The sequence below is a fragment of the Solanum pennellii genome, chromosome 12, assembly GCF_001406875.1.
Source record: "Solanum pennellii chromosome 12, SPENNV200".
Classification (NCBI taxonomy): Eukaryota; Viridiplantae; Streptophyta; class Magnoliopsida; order Solanales; family Solanaceae; genus Solanum; species Solanum pennellii.
The window spans coordinates 80,814,346-80,835,576 of NC_028648.1; the positions used below are offsets into that span (position 1 = coordinate 80,814,346).

General features: G+C 33.9%; 3 protein-coding genes across 3 annotated transcripts; 1 reads left to right on the forward strand and 2 right to left on the reverse strand.

Annotated features, from left to right (window-relative positions):
* Positions 1-142: 142 nt before the first annotated feature.
* LOC107007603 (cell division control protein 2 homolog A-like) lies at positions 143-4,925 on the reverse strand. The gene is made up of 9 exons (XM_015206286.2): positions 4,759-4,925; positions 3,824-3,855; positions 3,554-3,738; positions 2,709-2,829; positions 2,369-2,542; positions 1,829-1,992; positions 1,096-1,183; positions 940-993; positions 143-478 (listed from the first exon to the last, which is right to left on the reverse strand). The coding sequence occupies exons 2-9, from the start codon at positions 3,830-3,832 to the stop codon at positions 389-391; spliced, it is 885 nt and encodes a 294-aa protein (XP_015061772.1). The 5' UTR covers positions 3,833-3,855; positions 4,759-4,925; the 3' UTR covers positions 143-388.
* Positions 4,926-6,781: 1,856 nt separating this feature from the next.
* Positions 6,782-10,278, forward strand: LOC107005732 (serine/threonine-protein kinase Aurora-2). The gene is made up of 9 exons (XM_015204384.2): positions 6,782-6,935; positions 7,651-7,767; positions 8,187-8,333; positions 8,422-8,517; positions 8,797-8,892; positions 8,981-9,077; positions 9,238-9,355; positions 9,806-9,878; positions 9,962-10,278. The coding sequence occupies exons 1-9, from the start codon at positions 6,894-6,896 to the stop codon at positions 10,061-10,063; spliced, it is 888 nt and encodes a 295-aa protein (XP_015059870.1). The 5' UTR covers positions 6,782-6,893; the 3' UTR covers positions 10,064-10,278.
* A 300-nt stretch (positions 10,279-10,578) lies between these two features.
* Positions 10,579-19,724, reverse strand: LOC107007106 (ATP-dependent 6-phosphofructokinase 6-like). The gene is made up of 13 exons (XM_015205579.2): positions 19,266-19,724; positions 18,196-18,242; positions 18,038-18,077; positions 16,795-16,857; positions 16,556-16,693; positions 15,179-15,337; positions 14,663-14,716; positions 14,000-14,068; positions 13,613-13,742; positions 12,978-13,246; positions 12,250-12,298; positions 12,024-12,178; positions 10,579-11,096 (listed from the first exon to the last, which is right to left on the reverse strand). The coding sequence occupies exons 1-13, from the start codon at positions 19,365-19,367 to the stop codon at positions 10,914-10,916; spliced, it is 1,458 nt and encodes a 485-aa protein (XP_015061065.1). The 5' UTR covers positions 19,368-19,724; the 3' UTR covers positions 10,579-10,913.
* Positions 19,725-21,231: the final 1,507 nt, after the last annotated feature.

A 21,231-nucleotide genomic window follows, 5' to 3' on the forward strand; every position in this document is an offset into this window, starting at 1 on the left:
GATCGACAATAGTCTTTACCTTATCTGTAGAATGCGTAATATATCAGGTTGTGTCCTCAAGAATGACGCTTTTTGGATGATAAAAAGCTCTCCAGTAATAAACTCAAATTAAGTCCAGATAGCAAACTATGCACAACGACACTTAATGTAACCGAAAATAAAATTAATGAAGAAAGCAGAATGGATTGCTGTCTTCCAGTATTGTCTGAACCATAAAATACAAAACCAAAGGAAATTGCAGTGAAACTATCTTCAAACATCTAGCGTGAATCGTAAACAGATTGATTGGATGTCATTGGAGGAAATATAATTAGAAGTAGAGGACAAATAAAGCCTAAAGATAACACACTCAAATATACATTAGAACTCAAGATGCAGGTGCCACGATTCATGGAACGAACCCAATGTCCTTGAAGTACTCATGCTCAAGGGCGCTTCGGGCAGTGATTCTCTTGCTGGGGTCTAGGTAAAGCATTTTCTGAAACATCAATAAGCCAGGACATGATGAGTAATGGGGGCACATATACCAGCATGAGAGATTGAAGGCTAAAATATTGTATCGTCTAATCATCAAACATTATTCATTGTCCATGTGAAGACCTACTCATAGTTCAAATGAAGAGAAGTACCAAAGTCATCCATCGAGTTTACAAGATGAAAATTGCTATTTCCATAAAAATAAACTGCACCATAATGACCCACCACCCAGTAAATGTCCTCCAAATAAAAAGGAGAATTGAGAAGGAAACAAAAACGGACGCACAACGGAAGGTAAACAGAAGAGCGTAGACTGAACAAAACTGAAACAAGTATATGGAAGCAGATTCTGAAACGGTTAATAAGAAAGAAATGTACAATCATAAAGCAGGAACTACATTCAAACTTGTTTTGCATGCTCATAAGATGCATATGCCATTTTTAACTAGAATGTGAACTTACACCAATGAGATCAAGGCCTGCTGCACCAAGATTAGGGACTACAGTTCCTAAGTCCTGCGAATTTAAATGGCTCCAATTATATAATTCATAGGATGTTATCTTCATAGTATAGAAGGATTCGAATTGCTAAGGGCAACAAAAAAAAACGTAAATTACCTTAGATGGCCATTTTGGAAAAGCAGATTTAAAATCAGGCAAAGAAGTCACTCCAGGCCATGTATCCTCATTTGGAGTACCCACAACTCTTCATAGAAGGAAAAAGTAGAGAATCATCTCATCATTGGAAATATTCAATAAACACGACGCAGAAGGAAACGAAAAGCTGACATTCCATGATTCAAGAAATCTCACTCTAGCATTCTATTTTTAAAAAATAATTCCCACTCTAGCATTCTCTTTATAGAATTTGATGAAATTTATAGTTATAAACATGTTAATAGTGATATTTTGGCGATAAACATCATAAAGCCAATATATGAACCTTGTTAAGCCTCATAGAGGGGAATGTAAATAAAATAAATTACTAATATGCGTATCACCATAAGGAAATGCACATCATAGGCCATCCATAAGGATGGTTATGGAATTCCGAACCATGAGGCTTATCCATACTCTTATATTCTGTTCACTCAGCCCCCTACATTCTGCCTGATTTTTGAGTTCTAATTATCTTAGTCTGTGATGCATAAAGGAGGTCAGTAGAATGTTCCGTGCTTATTCCTTTCTAAGAAGGGCTAGTTACAAGGATGAAAATGGGATCTGCAGTGTGTTGATAAGGAGGACACTTCCATCATCAAAGTATATTCCTTCCACAAAGAACATTGTCTTCATAAAGAATTAGTGATGCACATTGTTTTATCAATAAGAATAATTACGTATATTAAAAAACCTGAAAATCTTGAAAAGTTCGTCAATCTCGGAGTCACCCGGAAACAGAGGCCGCTGGTTCACCATCTCAGCAAATATGCAGCCTACTGACCAAACATCAACAGGAGTAGAGTAGTGGCGTGATCCTAGCAGTATTTCTGGTGCCCTGTACCATAAGGTCACCACCTGAAACAAAAAGTCAACTATTGAAGACCCAAGGAAATAAAAGCTAGAGAAATACCCTTGCTCCTCCAATTGCTTGGTTAATACAGATAATAAAAGAGTATCTTAAATGATAGGACCAAAACCCTGAATCCTGATCAAAATCTTTATCTTTATCAGAAAACTTAAAGCTATAAATGGTAAAGAAAAACTTCGAAGAGAAAAAAGTTGATCGCATAGAGAAGATGTATCAGATCCTGAAAAAGTGCGTCAGATGTAAGAGAAGTTTATGCTTTGCTATAACTAGCTTCTCATCAGTCCTAGGGTGCATTAAACAATTGGTAAAGATTCAAGAGAAGTCACAATAAAAGTTTCAGAGATCTAAACACAATGTTCATACCTCGTGAGTGAAAGTTCTGACAGGAATGCCGAATGCTCTAGCCAATCCAAAGTCTGCAAGCTTTAGAACGTTTGTACGTCTATCTATCAGCAAGTTCTGAGGCTTCAGATCTCGGTGAAGAACTCTATGAGAATGACAATAAGCAATTCCACGAAGAATTTGATACAAAAACATCTGCAAAATTAGAGAGATTGCTTAATTGATGACCATGAACAAGAAGCCTGTGGTCAGAGTGCCTCTCCCTTCCTCCTCCACAAAGACACATAGAGTTACAAAATTCATCAAGCAGATAGCACATAACGAGACCAGACTTCCAAAGGATCATCCAGTTCTTACTCACTTTTACAAGACGCGGATCCTTAGAGAACTCTGGACATGAGTCCATATGCTTCTTCAAATCCAAGTCGAGATATTCAAACACTAGATATAATCGCTTCTCACTGTGAACCACATCTTGCAACCTGTAACCAGATAGGAAGAAAACTATCTTACAAAATGCAAAAATACCTTTCCGATATTATGAAAGAGAATTTCTATATTGGTATCCAACATATAGATCGTGTTTGGATCTTCTCTCTAGATGCATCTCTATAGAAACACGCTTGTATGCATAGATGCATAATCTATAATACCTTCAATTCAAAATGTTTAGATGCTGAACTTTATTTTCTGAATCTAAGTAACTATGAATATGGCTACAAGTTGTAGCAAACTTAGGTCTATATCCATTACACAGAAACAGCCCTTACGCAACCCAATTACACTTGAAGAAGCGCTAGACATAGAGGGTGAAGTTTTCCCAAGTAAGAACCAGTACATCCCATGGAGCCTTCCCCAGTCCCCAGAGCACAAGAAAAACATCTCCCAACTATGCGCGCCATATAGAAGAATTTAAGAAGATAAATAGTTACAAAAATTCTTACACGGCAAAACAAGGGGTAAAAGGAAAACAGCCTGTGCCAGAAAACAAATCAATATTTTACTACTCAAGAAACTGTAATATTGGAGACCCTGCTTAAACTGATATGAAGGGGAACTAGACATGCATAAACTGCCTAATCAACTTTACATTTATTGAATAACCACATCAAATAGAGAATACAGCCTCAACCACTCTCATCACAATCACATCCATACAGTAATATTTACAGAAGTAGCAATAAAGACCATATTGCTACAGTGTACCTCACAATGTTTCCATGCTGCATCTCTTTCAAGAGGGAGATTTCTCTAATAGCCGTGCTTGGCACACCCTCATCTTCCTGCTCCAGCCGAATTTTCTTCAGTGCAATAGTTTCATTAGTTACACGATCACGAGCTTTGTACACTACGCCATACGTTCCTTCACCAATCTTTTCAACTTTTTCATACTGCAATTACCCACAATATCACTTTCCAATATAAGCATCAGGTAAACAGAAAGCAACTAATGATACAGATGAGGAACTCCTTTACCTGGTCCATCTTAGGTCAAACTGGATGGACTCCTGAAAGGCAAAGCAAGAGGAACAAAAAAGAAATTCAGATGAAAAGAAGTAGTAAGAAAGAAAATTTGACACAGATACCTTTTAAGTCATTTTGATTAAGATCAAGTGCATCATCTATTTTTAAATCAATTCCTTTTTAGATGGATCAACATTCAGTTCAAAGTTGCACTACTAAATATGAGCAGCGTAAAGGGGAAAACGCCAGAAATCCCACTCCCCCGAGTTTCAAAAGGAATAACTGGTAATTTGCCAAGCTGTACTAGAAATATATACCAAATGATCATGTACACTACACTAACAAGTAACAACTAACATTTTGAGTACATTTCAAATTCAATGCCGAACCAAGCAAGGTTTCCGAATGGCATATATACAGAGAAAACTAGAATACTCCCGGATAATACTTGCAATTGTAAAACTAAGAGGGAAAAATTAACTTCCACATACTTCGTATCTCATACTTCTCGTAGCTAGTAAGCCATTTCAATTCAAACAACATTAATTTACTACAACAGCATCTTAATACACATTAGAGATCAAAATGAAGATCTCCAATTTACTAAACAGATAATCAGCTCGAATTTCCTCAATCTAACCCCTGAAAATCAGCAGCAAAGTGATCTAACGCAAGCAACAAACTTAGAGGAACTCAAAATTAACACACAAAATGTCACTCATCCACAATAATAAGAAGCAAAAACAAAAACAGTTAAGAGCTATAAAATCAGAAGCAAAGTGATCAAAACGCAAGCAACAAACTTATAGAAACTCAAAATTCACTGGAAATTAACACACGAAATGTCACTCATCCACAATAATCAGAAGCAAAAGAACAACAACTAGAGCAATGAATCTATCGAAGATTTCGGAAAATGTAATTAGGGGTAACGAACTGTAACTCACTTGAGTATGTCTAGAGAAGGATATCGCCGTCGTGAACCGGAGGATCGGAGATGAAAAGCTGCCGGCGGTACTGGCGGAGACGGAGTAACTGCTGTTGTAGTTGTACCAGACGGAACACTTGTTGGACTTGCAGTCCACCTTTAATATATGGAGCAGAAAAAGGCTATTTACCTCATCTTATTAATTTTTTATTTTTTTTTTCACTTTAATTTTCTTTATAATTTTTAATGTTTTTATCCTTTAATTTTATATATATATATTTTATAATTTTGCACTAACAAAAATTAAATAGTATTACCATATGCTAATAATTATAGTTGACAAAGTGACATTATCTAAAATACAAGTAAATGAGAATAATTAGTATTTATTTAAAATTAATAATTTATTGGGATTGCATGAATATTGTATTGTGTGTATTTTTCGATATATGTTTGTGATGATTATTGTTTTATAATTATCAAATTTATTGTTACACAATTCATTTTGTTATCGCAGGGTATGTATAGATTATTTTCTTTTTTTCTTCTCTCATAAGCTATGCGAAAGAATTAGATTCCTCCTTTATAGTTAATGTGAGAAAACTAAACATTATTTATATTAACCTTTAATTTATCATCGTCGACTTAGTCAATATAATTTTGTTATCGTAGGGCACGTATAGATTATCTTATTCTTTTTTTTCTCTCTCATAAGCTATGCGAAAGAATTAGATTCCCCCTTTATAGTTAATGTGAGAAAACTAAACATTATTGATATTAACCTTTAATTTATATTAACATATGTTTGTGATGATTATTGTTTTATAATTATCAAATTTATTGTTACACAATTCATTTTGTTATCGTAGGGTACGTATAGATTATCTTATTCTTTTTTTTTCTCTCATAAGCTATGCGAAAGAATTAGATTCCTCCTTTATAGTTAATGTGAGAAAAAACTAAACATTATTTATATTAACCTTTAATTTGTCATCATCGACTTAGTCAATATAATTAGAGTGACTTAGCATAACTAAGTTAGCATGATTAAAAAGTTTTATCTCGTCTTTCTTACCTTAACAAATGTATAAATATTTATGATCCTTTTAAATGCCATAAAAAGAGAAAAAACATTTATTATTGGATTTTTTTTTTTGCTTTTGATGAGTCAAAAGATTATATATAAAATTATTTAAATGAATTCTTAAATATCAGAAGAACAAGTTATTATATTGATTTTCCCACAATTCTTTTTTTTTAATTTGTGATATCGTTGTCATAATATTATTAGATATAGCCTTTTTTCAAATACTATAATATGTTAAATATCTATAACATTTTAATAATTTAAGATCGAGATAGTGTTGAAATGTATAGCAAAACGATAGTGATATGTTTTGCTTCCTTAGTCAATCAAAGCATTATGGATAATATAAATTGCTTAAACAAAGGTTATGAATCCATTTCATTAAAACTAATTATTTTCGTTACTTCCAATTAAAGATTTTCCAATTAAAGATCTAGAAATTTATAATCCTATATACCTCGTATAAAAAGCTCCCTTCTTCAATAATATCTACTTAAAGTTAATTATCGTGCGATCTTATGTTTTCGTTTACTTGCTCTGCTTCAAATATATATTATTTCGTCTAATTCTTTCTTGCCTTTCCATGAATTCAACTCCACTTCAAAAGGTCACCCTATTAAAAAATCTTCAAAATCAATATTTATCTCTAATTCCTTAAAGTATTTCATTGATTCACTCGAAAAATCTATAATAGACCACTTAATAAATAAAACAAAAATTATTTCTAACTCCTTGAAGTATTTCGTCGATTCACCCGAAAAATCTATAATAGACCACTCAATAAATAAAACAAAAATTATTTCTAACTCGTTGAAGTATTTTATCGATTCACCCGAAAAACCTAGAGTAGACGACTCAATAAATCGAAAATAAAAAAAAATCCTCATGTTGGCACATGTCATGTTTGCACAAATAAAATATGACCGTTGCAAAGGAGAGATCTCCTTCTATTCAAAAACTTTTAAGACATTTTTGTAACGAGTACCAAATTGCTCCTCATTCAGCCATTTCTCTCTCTTCTTTCTCTCTCTATATTTTAGGGCATCATATACAGGCAAAAGAGGGATATGGCGATCGCACCGGAGACTCAGCCACAGCAACAGCCAAAGGTAACAATTTTTTCTGACCTAATTAGATGAATAGAAGAGCAAAAATGTCAATTTTTGTTTGTTTTTTCCGTGAGGTTTGGGTTTTTTAGGAATTTTAACTTATTGAGTTATATACGTGCTCATTTTGTTCGATTTGAATGTTGCTATGCGCTTGAATTTCTGACGATTTTGTTGAATCTCATTTGTTGTAAAGAGTTCTTTTTTTCTCGATTTTGAATTATATTGATAGGTATTCTAAACAGAAATGTGGCAATTTTGGGGTGGATCGCTAGTTAACTGAGCACTGAGAAAGGATTTAAGGCTGTGGAGTAGGATTTTCTCATGGAAAATTTTGGCATGTTGTAGAACAAATCAACAAAATAGATTGGTTGACTTTGCTAAGCTTTGTTATTCATTTTTCTGGACAGTTAAAAATGGTTACAAAATTCTAAGATTTTTTACGCTTTAAGTTTACAGCAACAATAACAACAATTTACGTAGTGAAATTCCATAAGTGGAGTCGAGGGAGGGTAGAGTGTATGTTGACCTTACCTGAGACCTCTGGTTAACAATAATGCAATACTTACCAATCCACCATAATCCACGTTGATTTATGCTTTAAGGTTTAAACGATAGAACTGTATTAAGGTTTAAACGATAGAAATGTATGTTCTTTATCTTTTTGCATAAATTTTCCCTTTTGTATACTAGGTTGATTGGGATTTTATTCTTGCAGGATTCCTCCGAGGGTGCAGCAGTGGATCAAAAGAGATGGACTCTCAATGATTTTGACATAGGAAAACCTCTTGGAAGAGGAAAATTTGGTCATGTATATTTGGCTAGGGAGAAAAGGGTTAGTGGATAATTATTAGTTATTACTCAACTAATTATGCTTCACTGGTTTTGTAATTCGGCGTACTATTCATTTTCTGAGTTCTATAACATTGTTTGATGGTAAATTGTTGGGCATCTGATCCTCATTTTCATCCTTCATGGAAATCGAAGTTTTTGAGTATAAAGGAATAATGAAATGTATTGTGCTGATTTTTGTATGTCAGCTTAAATAATGAAATGTATTGTGCTTATTTTTGTATGTCAGCTTAAATTGTGTTGAACTATTCAGATTTTAAGAAAGTTCTTATCCCCTTGATCAAATCCTTCCCTAATCTTCATATCTTTCCTTCTTCTGTTATTCTTCTTTGTTTATCTAATATACAATTCATACTACAAATAGTTACGCCTATAATAATCTTAGATGTTTCATATAAACAGAGCAATCATATTGTTGCACTAAAAGTGCTTTTCAAGAACCAGCTTAAACAGTCTCAAGTTGAGCATCAGCTTCGGCGCGAGGTTGAAATACAAAGCCACCTTCGACATCCAAATATCCTGAGACTTTATGGTTACTTTTATGATCAGGTAGAATTCTACAGTCTAATGCTTTACTTGTTCAGTTTGTGACCTGAGAAGAATTTAGAAGAGACTTATTTTCACATTTTTATTGCAGAAACGGGTTTATTTGATTCTGGAATATGCTGCCAAGGGTGAACTCTATAAGGAGCTGCAAAAGTGCAAATATTTTAGTGAAAGGCGTGCTGCAACTGTGAGTTCTTCTCACACTGTTAGACTCTGCCTTAACATTATTGTGGAACCTTGGGATTCCCTGTTATTCTTTTCCTTTTAAAATTGTTGGGAGTCCATTTTCTCTTCTTTCTTTTTTCCGTTTTGGTTCCATTTTAGGTAGCCTTGAATTGAGTCTGAGCAACTAAAATTATACAGATCTTTAACATGTTATGTCATTTTAATATGCTCTCTAATTTACCTACCATTATTAGATGGATCAAAGTGTTTACGTATTTATTTTGTCATGGGCATGGAACAGTATGTTGCATCATTGGCGCGAGCCCTCATATACTGTCACGGGAAGCATGTAATACATAGAGATATTAAGCCAGAGAACCTTCTGGTTGGTTCACAGGTACTTATTTTGCATTCTATTGGAGTTTATGCTTGCTGTAAAATGGGGCAGTGTTGTTAACTGTATTTTTCATGGTTTTCTACTATAGGGTGAACTAAAAATTGCAGACTTTGGTTGGTCGGTACACACCTTCAATCGCAGACGCACTATGTGTGGCACTCTAGACTATTTGCCACCTGAGATGGGTACGCACGTTGTACTTGATGTAACTTAATGTTCTCATGGCCAGATGCAAATAATCTTTTCTCCAAGTTCATCTGTGCTTTTCACATGGCCGCTTGATTTTGTCAAAAGTAAGTCTAACTGAATTACATGAGTGTGATGGTTGATTGCTGAATATTGCAGTGGAAAGTGTGGAGCATGATGCAAATGTGGACATTTGGAGCCTTGGTATTCTCTGCTATGAATTCCTATACGGGGTGCCTCCATTTGAAGCAAAGGAACACTCAGACACATATAGAAGGTAAACTTTCTCTGCAAATGGAAACTAGTAAGAGTTGCTCTTTATACGACGAATGTGAAACTGAAAAGATAGAAGAGAGAAAATGTTCCATTGGTTTTTTATTTAGCTAGTAAAACAAGCAGGCGTAAAAGAAACAATAGAAGAATCATGAGCCGTTTGACCACGAATAAGATTTTGATATTTGAAGGAGATTATTTCAACTTCGAACTTGATATAGAATTTCAAGTTTGAAGAACATATTCAACTTCAAACTTGATATAGAATTTGAAGTTTGAAGAACATGTTCTTGGAGTTTCTCAACTCAGTAAACTTCAATTCATGTCTTAAATACTACTTTAGCCCTCAAATTCTCTTCTTCAACTTAACTTCAAATATTACATTTTCTCAAAACCTCAACCAAATCATGTCCAAACGGCACTAAATGTCGTAGTTTTTGATGACATTACACAGGATTATACAAGTGGATCTAAAATTTCCTTCCAGACCAGTAGTCTCATCAGCTGCAAAGGATCTTATTACACAGGTTAGTTTCAAAATATTCAGCTACTTTTCATATAAGCTACTGTAATTATGTTTCAGCTAGACTAATATTATGTGCCATAGCAGATGCTAGTCAAGGATTCTTCGCAACGTCTGCCCTTGAAGAAGTTACTAGAGCATCCTTGGATTGTACAGAATGCAGATCCTTCTGGTGTTTATAAGGGTTAATGGATACATCTTGTTGCAAGTTCCAATCATATACTACATTCTTTTAATTTTTTTTCAAGAAGCCTTTGATATATCGATAGGATAAAACATTGTCATGTACAACGAGAGGAATTACTTTACGAGCAGTAATGAAAAACACTTTTAATGTAATCACATTGTATGAATACTTACCTATGTTGCTTGAAAATGAGAAGAATTTTACTTTTCCAACTGTTTATTATGTAGCTCTAGTAAGTCATTTTACCATTTTTTATCTAGGTGTCTTTCTATGTTAAATTTAACTTAATTTTAACTGGCAACTCAACACTTCCTGGTTTGTATTATTGTACTTGAGCTGAGGATCGCTCAAAAGCAACACATGCCGTCACAAGATAAGGATCAGATCTACGTACAGATATTGTTGTCGTCGACTAGGTGAGTCTAGTCTAGGTGGATGTAACTAAAAAAAAAGATTGGGATGTCCCACTCATGTCCCCAAAAGGGACAATTGGTCAAAAAAAAAGAACTCTTTTAAATCTCAAAAGACCATCCAGCAACACAGTTCATTATTTATATGCATAGCAAATGTTCTCACTATTTAAATTTATTACAAAATATTTTATAAAAAGCTGTCTAATTTCACTTCCAGAAATTAGGACTTTAGATGAATTAGGCAGAAATATATCTGTTACTACTGCCAACATCTGATGCAGAAGATCCCAAAACCTTCAACAAATAAGTTCCTAAGACTGTTTTATAAGGCACAATGGTAAGCAGCAAAGCTTCAAAAGACAACAAGAGAACCACTGCACAGGCAAATGATTACAACAGAGTTACTTCAGTGTGTCGCGCCAAGTTTTTTATTACTGTATCAGTGACCTGAGTTCTCATGTACATTGTTATCCCCGTCCAGCAATTGAGTTTGCGGCTGCTCCTCCTTTTTAATCTCTTCAACGTCTTTCACGCGCAAGAAGCTTGGCTGATTGGTTGACGAAAGAAGACGTGCCCACATCCTGTCAGTTATAACCACCATATTTTGTTTCTCGGTAATACGCTGCAAACAAAAATATCGGTTTAACTTAAACATATACGATTGTGCTTCCACGGAGTTCAGAATTCAGTGGCTTTAAACCTTCATAGCAAATCAAATGTGCTTTTTGAAGCCTGGAAAAGCCTAACAGAGCTGGTGATGAAAGGAGGTGTTAAATAGAATATGCTTGGACTTGTAACTGTGGTGTAAACCATGGCACTGACAGCTTTGGTTTTCAGCTGTCGAGATGCGCTCTTATTTAACATCATAGAAATGCATCTTTTATCAACAATAGAACAAAATTAACCGGTGACTGGGTTAACATGTCGAATGTCTTTCCTGGAATGAGGAAATCTTGAGAAAAACTAAGCAATGAGTCCAGAGATATGACAGAAGAACTAATCATTAAGTAGAAGAACGAAAGAATTTAAGAAACAGTTGCACCCTTGACCTAAAATGAGAGTTCCCAACCAGAACCTGATAAAGAAAAGCGCATAAAATGCCAGCACGATGTTCTAAAAGGCATTTGTAACTCGTGAGGTGTGCCTTCACATGTGCAGATGTGCTTAGAGAAGAGGCAGCTCCAAATTGTCTCGAGGTAGTCAAATGATATGAAAAACCATTGAAATTTTTGTCATTTACCCATTCTCATGTGTCTTCTGCCTGGGTACTTTCCTCATGCAAAAAGAGGATGTTGAATGGGTAAGTTAATATGGGATGTGTATTAGTAACGAATATCATATGATAATAATTACTTTTGCCTGTCTCAAGGGTGAATGGCCTGTGGATCTCAACTACAGTATTACTATTTTTGTCATCTTAAGCTATTTACTTAATAACGGAAAAAAGTACTCATAAAGGATGCCCAAAACCTTGACATTGAGAGGTACATGCATGGAAATTCTCAATATCATTTCCACTGAAAAGACCAGTCAATGCATAACGACTTACATTGAATGGAATATAAGTCTGGCGACCATTGACAAGTCCTGAGGTGAAACCTGTGTATCCTGCCATTGCTCCATGAACACAACTTTGAGCAAGAAGAGTGCAATATACATTATCAGAGGCATTACTTGGAACAGCACGAATCATGTAAGTCGGATCTGAAAAAAAAAGCGATCAGCTTGATACATGTTGCAACGAATCCACCAATTAAGAGGTTGAAATTTCTTACCTATATATTTAAGAGTAATGGGCATCTTAGGTTTTTTAGCAAAATGATCCTACAAGAAAACAAAGTGGTTAGTATAACAGAATAGAAGACAAAATAGTTCCTCTCTAACTCAACTCAACCATGACATTTCCGTGGACTCTTTAAGGATAACTAACTACACACCATGTTGACAGTTTTAGCCAGAGTGTAATGTCTTAACACTGACATTGGGAAATGTAAGCTTCAGCAAATTGCTCATCAAGGGTGCTTTGCACCATGAAAATAGAAAAATTTGCCTCTTTGTAATACCATAAAGCAGAACGTTCAACAAATATTTGTAGTTACAGCCACTCAATATCATTTATGCCAACACATAAGTCAGTTTTTGATAGATAAGTAGATAGCAGCAATACATTTAAATATATAAACAGCGTTAGCTATTTTCTTACCATAACAATGTCTTCATTACAGGCTATGCCTATTAGTGATGTTGCGGTTATTATTTGGTAAGAGTAATAACGAGGTATAAGTTCTTTCATCTTGTTTAAATCCTTTTTAAGTGGATACTACCCTTCTTTCTAGAAATAGGGTAGAAGCTGATGTCATACTCCTTCATTAATTGGATTTAATTTGACACTGATCTGAACGCCGAAGTGGAAACTAACACACTTCCAGACAGACGAACAGAGAGATATTTCTGAGTTTTAACAATATTTTTGAAGGAGAACTTCATGAGTTACAACCATTACCCTGATTTTCTGGGAAATCCACAAACCAACATCCTGAAGAAGCTTGTTACCCGAAGCATCTTGCTCGTTTTTGGCATGCGCATTCTCTTCTGCAAGAAGTTCTTGCCCTGCTCCTTCGGCTATCACAATAACCATGTGCCCATTTTCTTTGAGCCGTTTTTCAATGTATTCGAAGAGTCCGCCATCTCCTTCAAGATAAAATGGCGACTCTGGAATTAGACAGAGATCAACGTCTCTGCTCGCCAAAGTGGCATACATTGCGATGAATCCTGCAAAAAAATTCCAGAAATTTAAACTAGCCAGGAAAATATAAATAAGCTAAGCATTGGAAAAGTAACTTTACAAGGCATTGTTACTGAGATCACTGCAAATATTATAAGCTATTCTCCACATCAAAATGATTGACCTAGAGCTTGGATAAGCAAACCTTATTATTTATTACCATTATCTAGTTTGAATCTACTAAGAAGCAATAATTTTATAAGAGCAAGATTAACCGACACTCTGCAAGATATGTTATGCAGCAGAGATGGACAAAAATGCTCTCCATGACTCATGGGAACTTGGAAAGAACTTGTCATAACTAGCCTATTGACTATGGGTTAATAAGATATCAAGGTCAAGGTGCACAATACCACTATAGCGTCCCATTAGCTTCACCACACCAATACCATTTTCAGCACTTTCAGCTTCAACATGAGCTGCATTTATGGCACGTTGAGCCTCCTCTACAGCAGTATCAAAACCAAATGACTTGTCGATAACCTGAAAACAGAAAAAAAATATTATTTTCACAGAACAGCAGCCATAAATGAAGAGCTCAATTTGGCTTGATCAAATAAGAGATGGTAGTCCCAAGCTGAGGCTTTTAAAGACATCATAACAAGTATTGTGCTGAGGAATACATTTATGTTTCTCATTTGCAAGAAACATCAAACTGTATTTTCTGAGATTATTTAAACTGTTTATAGAATGGAAACACAAAAGAAAAAATCAAGTGGCACTAAAGAGAAGAGACTTACAGGGATATCATTATCAATTGTCTTTGGGATCCCAGCAACAATTACTTTGAGACCACGCCGCCTGATTTCCTGCAAAATGGCAGTAGGATTGTTCTTATAAACTTGCCAGAGGATAACTACTCTTTCACCAACCAAAGTATTGAGAATACCCAAAACAAGGACTATATTATCAGTCATAAATCAGATGCAAAAGGTAAAGCATATAAAAATGGCTGCTTTGTATTACTGGCAAAAAATGATCAAAAAGCACCTTGCAACCTGATATTTAAAAATCATACTAAAACCACATGAAAATTTCAAGAGAATAGCAGACCCCTGGAAACTATTAGGTCGATATGCAAAAGCCATCAAAGTCGGACAAATTTAGTACAATAAATAGGTATATATACTATTCACGAGCTCAACTGATGTATGCTAAAGGAGGATTAATGATGTAAATATGTAATACAGACTGTCACAGACAGCATAGTTCAAGAGACTGTTAAGTGATTATATCACCTCAATGACCTAACAAAAGAATTGGTTTTCAAAACTCTGAGCAGAGTGCTAAAAAGCTCAGCAAGACAATACAATCCATGAGCAAACCTTGTTGCCCTCAAAATGAAACTATTTGAGCTGGCATCTTTAAGATCTTGAAGCTGGAAGTTCAAGGAAATAACATACCTCGTATATTACAGCTGCTCCTTTCTGAGTTCCATCACCACCAATTATATAAACCTTACAGTAAAAAACACAAGTTATAGCCAGTGGAAATTTATTGAGTGACAAAACCACACTCAAGACATTTTGCAGTGAGATAGAAGATTTGCCTCGGAGGATAGTGACTTCTGGTATAAACAGCAATTTCATCCCTAAAGATCATGTTGTTTGTGACAAAGCTAAAATTCTATTCCTAAACCCCTTTTTTCCCTCTATATTCTTTTCCAGATAAAGTCTTTTGCATGAATACAAACAAGCATGCTAACAGAAGCTCAACTTTCTTTACCCCCAAAGAAGATTTTCATGACCAGTATAGTTCCTTCTTCATTAATAATCAGTTTTTGCAAAAGGTTGAGAAAATCACAGCTAGAATGATGAGGGATGAAAACGGAAAAGTATTCTGCCAGTTCCACACCTATTTATTGATGGACAACTATCTCAAAGAAAACTTGTTTATGGACAATCTCGCACTAGAGATACCTGATTAATTCCACGGTCCTGTATGCTGTCAACAATCTTTGTGGTATCATGGCCTCCTCGTGATGATCCAAGAATTGTACCACCACGTTTATGAATGTCATTAACAGTCTTTGGTGTCAAATTGATGATATTCTTGGAATAGAAACCCCTGTAGCCTCCCTTTTGAAAAAGAATTGAAGTATCAGCTGCCAATCAAGTGCAATATAAAAATTTTCCAAGAGGAAGATGTGAAAACAGAATAAAAGGCCATATCAATCTCCAATTGTCAAACATTAATATTTAATAGCAAAAAATGGTTCAAAAACAAAACAGCAAAAATAATCTGCTTTACTATCTAAACTTGCCACACAAAGCAAATTGGTGTCCTTGTGCTAGATGCTAACTTGAGGTTGAGTTAGACCCAAGGTCTAAGCAAATTGAATTACCTGTTAAGTTTCTTTAAGCATTGTCTATGAATCAATAAGATTCAAGATCTTTTTTATCGATATTATCACCAGAGTCCTCCATCTCACCCCCACCACCTTATAAGTAATGTATTCAGAATTGAAGCAAACTGATGCTGTAGAAACTTGACAAGGATTACAACTTTATATCACTCAAAAGTTCATCTTTCTATCTACCTCATATACGTTGTCGTATTACACTTCCCACAAAGCAGCACTTCCTTCTTTTTTCATAGTTGTAATAAGATGGATAGAAAATGTCTTCTGATTTTTTGAACTAGCAACCGATTGAGCTAGATTATCATTTCATAGATAGAAGGTCTAACCATGAATGAATGCAAACTCCAGAACTGGCCTATGATTCCTCTGGATTCTACGATTAGTGGATTCAACATGAATACAGAAGCATTATATCTCAATGTTTTGATACAGTCACCATAATTCACCTTCATTCTTTTTCAGTAAGGGAATCCATGAATGGCTCTGTGTACCACAGGCTGAATAATGAAGTATTGAGATAATAGTTTGAGTCTTACAAATTGCTCTAATATTGACTAAAGATATGGTCAAGTTCTTTGAGCACATGATGCAAATCACCTTGGGGGGACTCTGCATGTTGCAAGTCTTCACATAGAGAAGTGGTGCTATTTGATCTAGTCCTACAAAGTCTTTACCTGCTGAAATTTAATAACTGATCTAATGCCAAAAACATTTGCAGAAAAAAAAATATTCAGCAGCCAGCTTTTAAAACTGTGGGAAGTTATGAAATAACATAAGCACATGACTGTACAGCATCCATTGTTCATCAATATGGAATCAAGTACGAACAAATAGTGACTGCACCCCCTTGCAACTAACTGTGCATGTCTCAATCACTTCCCATATGAGGCAGAATGCCTAAACAAGCATAAAAGTTTGAAGTTCAAAAACTTACATCGATCCCAAAGACTTTGCTGACCCCATACATATAATCAAGGCTATGTACAATCTCTCTGATCACTGTGTTTAGCCCAGGGCACAAACCACCACAAGTTACAATACAAGCACGAACATCATCCGAACTGAAATACACCTGAGCAACAAAGAAGCACGCTTCTTAGTGAGTTCATACTTCTACTGATTGATGAAAAAAAGGAGGATTGCTCTTTCCAGAGGAAAGTACATAGTACATACCTTCTGACGTGGACCAGCACGTCGGAAATGCACCCCTCTGGGACTGTCCTTGTGAACAACAACCTGGAAAGAGACTTAAACATTACATCAATTTGGGGGAGGGGGGATACAAGTTTCCCTGGTACCAAGATGGAAAGACAAGCTAGCATAAGAATATAAAGATTATGAAGGGCTCAATTTATGAAAGAGTATTTTCACGCTTCTTCACAGCTATATCATCTTGGAAACTACTGAATAGACTACAGATATGAAAAAGAGAGCAAAGTACTGCTTTTAGGTTGGTCTATCTAAAAGAAGAGATCATATAAAAACGTAACAGATTCTTTCGTTTCTTTGGGCCACTGGCCACCTGCCAGAAGTTTTGGGTTTAATACCGTTTCTTTCAGGGGTGCTAACCCAGCGAGGTAGAGATGACTAAGTGACATGTGGTATATGGAGACAACAATAGCATGCCATAGAAGGAGATAACAGGTGGAGTCAACGACCCACTAAGACTAACCTATCTTCAACTACATCCCCGAGCGGCAGTCAAACGGGGGCATGAATTCGAGATGTTAGCGGAATGATTGGCCGGACAATCTGAAGAGTCAGAGCATGTTCTTATTTTAATAAATTAAGATTTAAATAATAAAGGTACTAAGATGGTACATATTACAAAAGATCAGCATCTCTCACTAACATGAAACTACCTATCTCTTATCTCTTCTGGCAATTCCAGTATCGCTCCCTACTTACCATCATACTCGTTTTACACATAAAATACAGATTTAATAGACACCTATTCTTAATCATATCAGCATATTCTTTTTTGTACCTTTCAGCTATATAATGGAGTAAATTCTCAATTTTTTGACATATACCTTGATTTTGTTTATCCTTTAAGCATTCCATTTCAATGCTTAGACTCTGTTTCCTGAGATGAAATTTGTGGCAAGGGTGGAAAACAAAGTGTTCGTATGTTACGCAGAACTACTAGATATGTCAAATTCAACAAAATACGGGATCTTCATTTTTCCAAAACCTAGATCGAAGTGTAATAGTCCTCTACTCTAGCTTTCAAGTTATTCCTATTTGTACATTCTTGGATCACCTGCACTCCCAAGGTAACGAAATAGAGAATGTTACAGCTTTCTCAAGACTCTATGCAGTCAAATGTAATTTGTCTTAGTATTTCATCGAACATTGGAATGAACATGGGTGTAATATTTTCTTCTTTGCAGAGAAGTTAAGAAGCAGGACTCACCTTTTGCGGGACAGTATCATCCATGTCAACAAAGTACTGCCTGAAACCACAATATCAGTTCATAACTTGTTATGGAGGAAATGAATATATAATTAACTGTAAAGTAACAGCCAAATCAGCTTAAAGCATAACAAAAGAATTTTTGGTGATTAACTCACTTCACAACTGAATATGCAGGATTGGACCGCAATGGATTGTCATGAGTCTGCCGTCAAGCAACAAGATGTAAAAGAAGTTCAATTAGTAAATATCAGCATCCAGCACAAGAGACATGAAGGCTGGCAGTATAGAAAAGATAATACCTATAAGAGCTAAAATTGAACCATTTATTTAAAACACTTAAAAAGGGGGAGGGGAGGAGAAGGTGGGGGGTTAGAACAAGAGAAACTAGGATATTGTGTCACAAAAGGTCACATGCCAGCATTCACGAAAGTAAAACTTCACCAGAAATGCTTCTGATTCTATCTCTTAGGTTCTGACAGAACTTCATCAGAAGCCCAATAATCATTTTCCGAGAACTTCAAACAGTAAAAACTAGTAGAAACTAAGCATGAGAGAACATGTGTACTTTATGGATACCATACTTCTGAAACCAGCTCCCCAATTACATGACATTTGAAGTCATCAATAAATATCAAAAATCTCCCAAATTAGTGCATTTTCAGTTCACCACAACATAGAACATAGTCATGAACTGTTTTTCAAAAGGGAAAGAAAATGACACTGTACATTTAACCAGAAATCCATTTATACCAGCTTCAAAAGATAACAACCATATCTATCTACCCTCTTCCACTTTAGCACTATACACTCCATTCAATAGCTGACTCATAATGCGTGATTGCCACACATCTCGATGCTAGGCCAATGAGTTTCTTTCACTCTTTTTTTTTTTTTAATAATAGTGTTGTTCAACTCAACTTGCTCACCTCAACATAAACACTATGTGATCTTTTTCTCATTTGTCCTAACTAGACAGAGTTACCTAGTTCATGTTGCGGGTTGAAGGTGGTGTGTATCCCGTAAAAATAGCTTCTTTCTACATTTTTATGGATCAAATGAAGGACAAACAACACAAGATGCAACAACTAAACAAACCGAATCAATCAACATTACAAAATGACAAAATCAAACAATTAGAGATTCACACATACAACATCTAAACACAAACGCAATCAATATCATTCAGAAATTAAGAGGAAAAAAAAAGAGAATACAAGAACAATACAGGAAGATCAGGGATATAATCAGTCAAATGAGGAACATCTTCAAGAACATAACCATAATCTCCTTTCACCACCTTCATCTGGTAATTACTCTCAATAACCATCTTCCCCAAATACACAAAAATACAAAAAAAGATTCCAACTTTCTCAATGGAAATCCAAAAGGGTATCTTAAAAAAGAATCAGAAAACCAAAAAAATACATATATATGTTAAATTTGAGTCAACCCCACAAAAGAGAGATTTGTATTTTTGGTTCTTGTGAGAGAAGAAACTGGAATATTGTAGTAATAACAAAAACAAGCGTGACAGTACAGCATGTGAATTAGAGATTTGTTCTTTCACACGAATCAAAGAAGCAAAAATTAGTCAGAATTTTCAAAGGGGAAAGTGAAAAAAATGATATTTTTTTTTACAGAAAAGAGTGAAAACAGATATGGAAGTTGGTCGGCCGGTGGTGGCATTTATCATGTCATTTCAATTTTTATTTTTATATATATATAAAAATTATATATTATGTAATTAATAAAAAAAATATTCCTATATATACAACTAATAAACGTGATTATGATTCATTATTTTTATCGTTGACAAGAAATAATTTCTTTTTTATTAATATTTAATCCTTAAATAGTAATTATATACTATGTATTAATTAAAAAAAATATTCCTATATACACGGCTAGTAAATGTTTGATTATGATTTATTATTTTTATGGTAGATGAAAAAAATTTACTTTTTTGTATATAATAAAAAAATATTCTTATATATACAGCTAGTAAACGTTTGATTATGATTTATTATTTTTATTGTAGATGAGAAAAATTTATTTTTTTACTAACAATTTAATCCTTAAATAATGTTGTTGTTTTTTAGTTTATGTGACACTTTAAAATGATTAACTTGTGTTGTTGTACTAATTCAAATTTATTACTCCACGGAAGATTAAGTATGTATTTAGATATGAGATTTATTTCATAATTTCAGTCGATAAAATTTATTTTTTGATTTGAAGGTATATTTTTAACACATAAAATATTAAATACAAGCCTTTATTTTATTCGTATCAATATAATATATGATGTCATTGTTGATTTCTTTAGTTTCATAAATTAGAGACTCGAGAATATTTTGAGTGTCATTTATGCTTACCTCGTATATCATATTTTTGAATTAACACTCCAAATAGTCAAATCTTAATCCTACTCGAACTCAATATTTAGACTTTAAAATTTATTTTCATATCTTTAATTTATTACCAACTCTCTGAGAGTTTCTTTCATCAAAATAAATCATATTTTTTTTTATATATCATTATTAAGAAATGTAATTTTCAAATTAACAAACTAAAAACAATATAACAAAACAAAACAAACAATACTACATTTGAGCTAATATATAAAAACAAAAAGTATTTTAAGAGGAATTTTTTTTTAGAATTTTAGACTAAAATATTCTTTATTTGTTATTTATATAAATTTAATTATTAATTATTTACGATTTAATTATAAGAAAAATAATAATAATAGACAGAGAAAAAATAGAGAAGAAAATTAAAAAATCGGAATTAAACTTTCGTTAAAAAATTACTCTTTTACATACTATTATTATCCATGCAACTGAATTATGAATTAGTAAAATTTTTAGACAAAATTCAAATCATAATCAATAAAGTAAAATTTTAAATAACTAATAGTTAAATGATTTTTTTTTAAAAAAAAGAGAAAGATAGTATAGTATATGATACAAATATTACGTTACAACAAAAAAAGAATTTTATAAAATTTAAAACGAACTCGCATTGAATATTTATATCAAATTAATATATATATATATATATATCATATATTTAAATTTACACTTTATTTTAATTGATTAAATTATGTTATAATAGATATTACATAGATTTAATGTAAATATGCGGATAAATTTTTTCGAAATCGAAACCTCTAAATTCTAATTTGATAA

Excerpts from the sequence above, each read along its gene's own strand:
- LOC107007603 (XM_015206286.2), bottom strand. Across the intron at positions 2,543-2,708 it reads AGGATCCGCGTCTTGTAAAA|ATGTTTTTGTATCAAATTCT; the intron begins GTGAGTAAGAAC and ends CTAATTTTGCAG. Across the intron at positions 994-1,095 it reads TTCCAAAATGGCCATCTAAG|GACTTAGGAACTGTAGTCCC; the intron begins GTAATTTACGTT and ends TTAAATTCGCAG.
- LOC107005732 (XM_015204384.2), top strand. The coding sequence starts at position 6,894 with ATGGCGATCGCACCGGAGACTCAGCCACAGCAACAGCCAAAG. Across the intron at positions 8,518-8,796 it reads GTGAAAGGCGTGCTGCAACT|TATGTTGCATCATTGGCGCG; the intron begins GTGAGTTCTTCT and ends GGCATGGAACAG. Across the intron at positions 9,078-9,237 it reads CTATTTGCCACCTGAGATGG|TGGAAAGTGTGGAGCATGAT; the intron begins GTACGCACGTTG and ends TGAATATTGCAG.
- LOC107007106 (XM_015205579.2), bottom strand. The coding sequence starts at position 19,367 with ATGGTTATTGAGAGTAATTACCAGATGAAGGTGGTGAAAGGAGATTAT. Across the intron at positions 16,694-16,794 it reads GTGCTGGTCCACGTCAGAAG|GTGTATTTCAGTTCGGATGA; the intron begins GTATGTACTATG and ends TTTGTTGCTCAG. Across the intron at positions 15,338-16,555 it reads GCAAAGTCTTTGGGATCGAT|GGAGGCTACAGGGGTTTCTA; the intron begins GTAAGTTTTTGA and ends CTTTTTCAAAAG.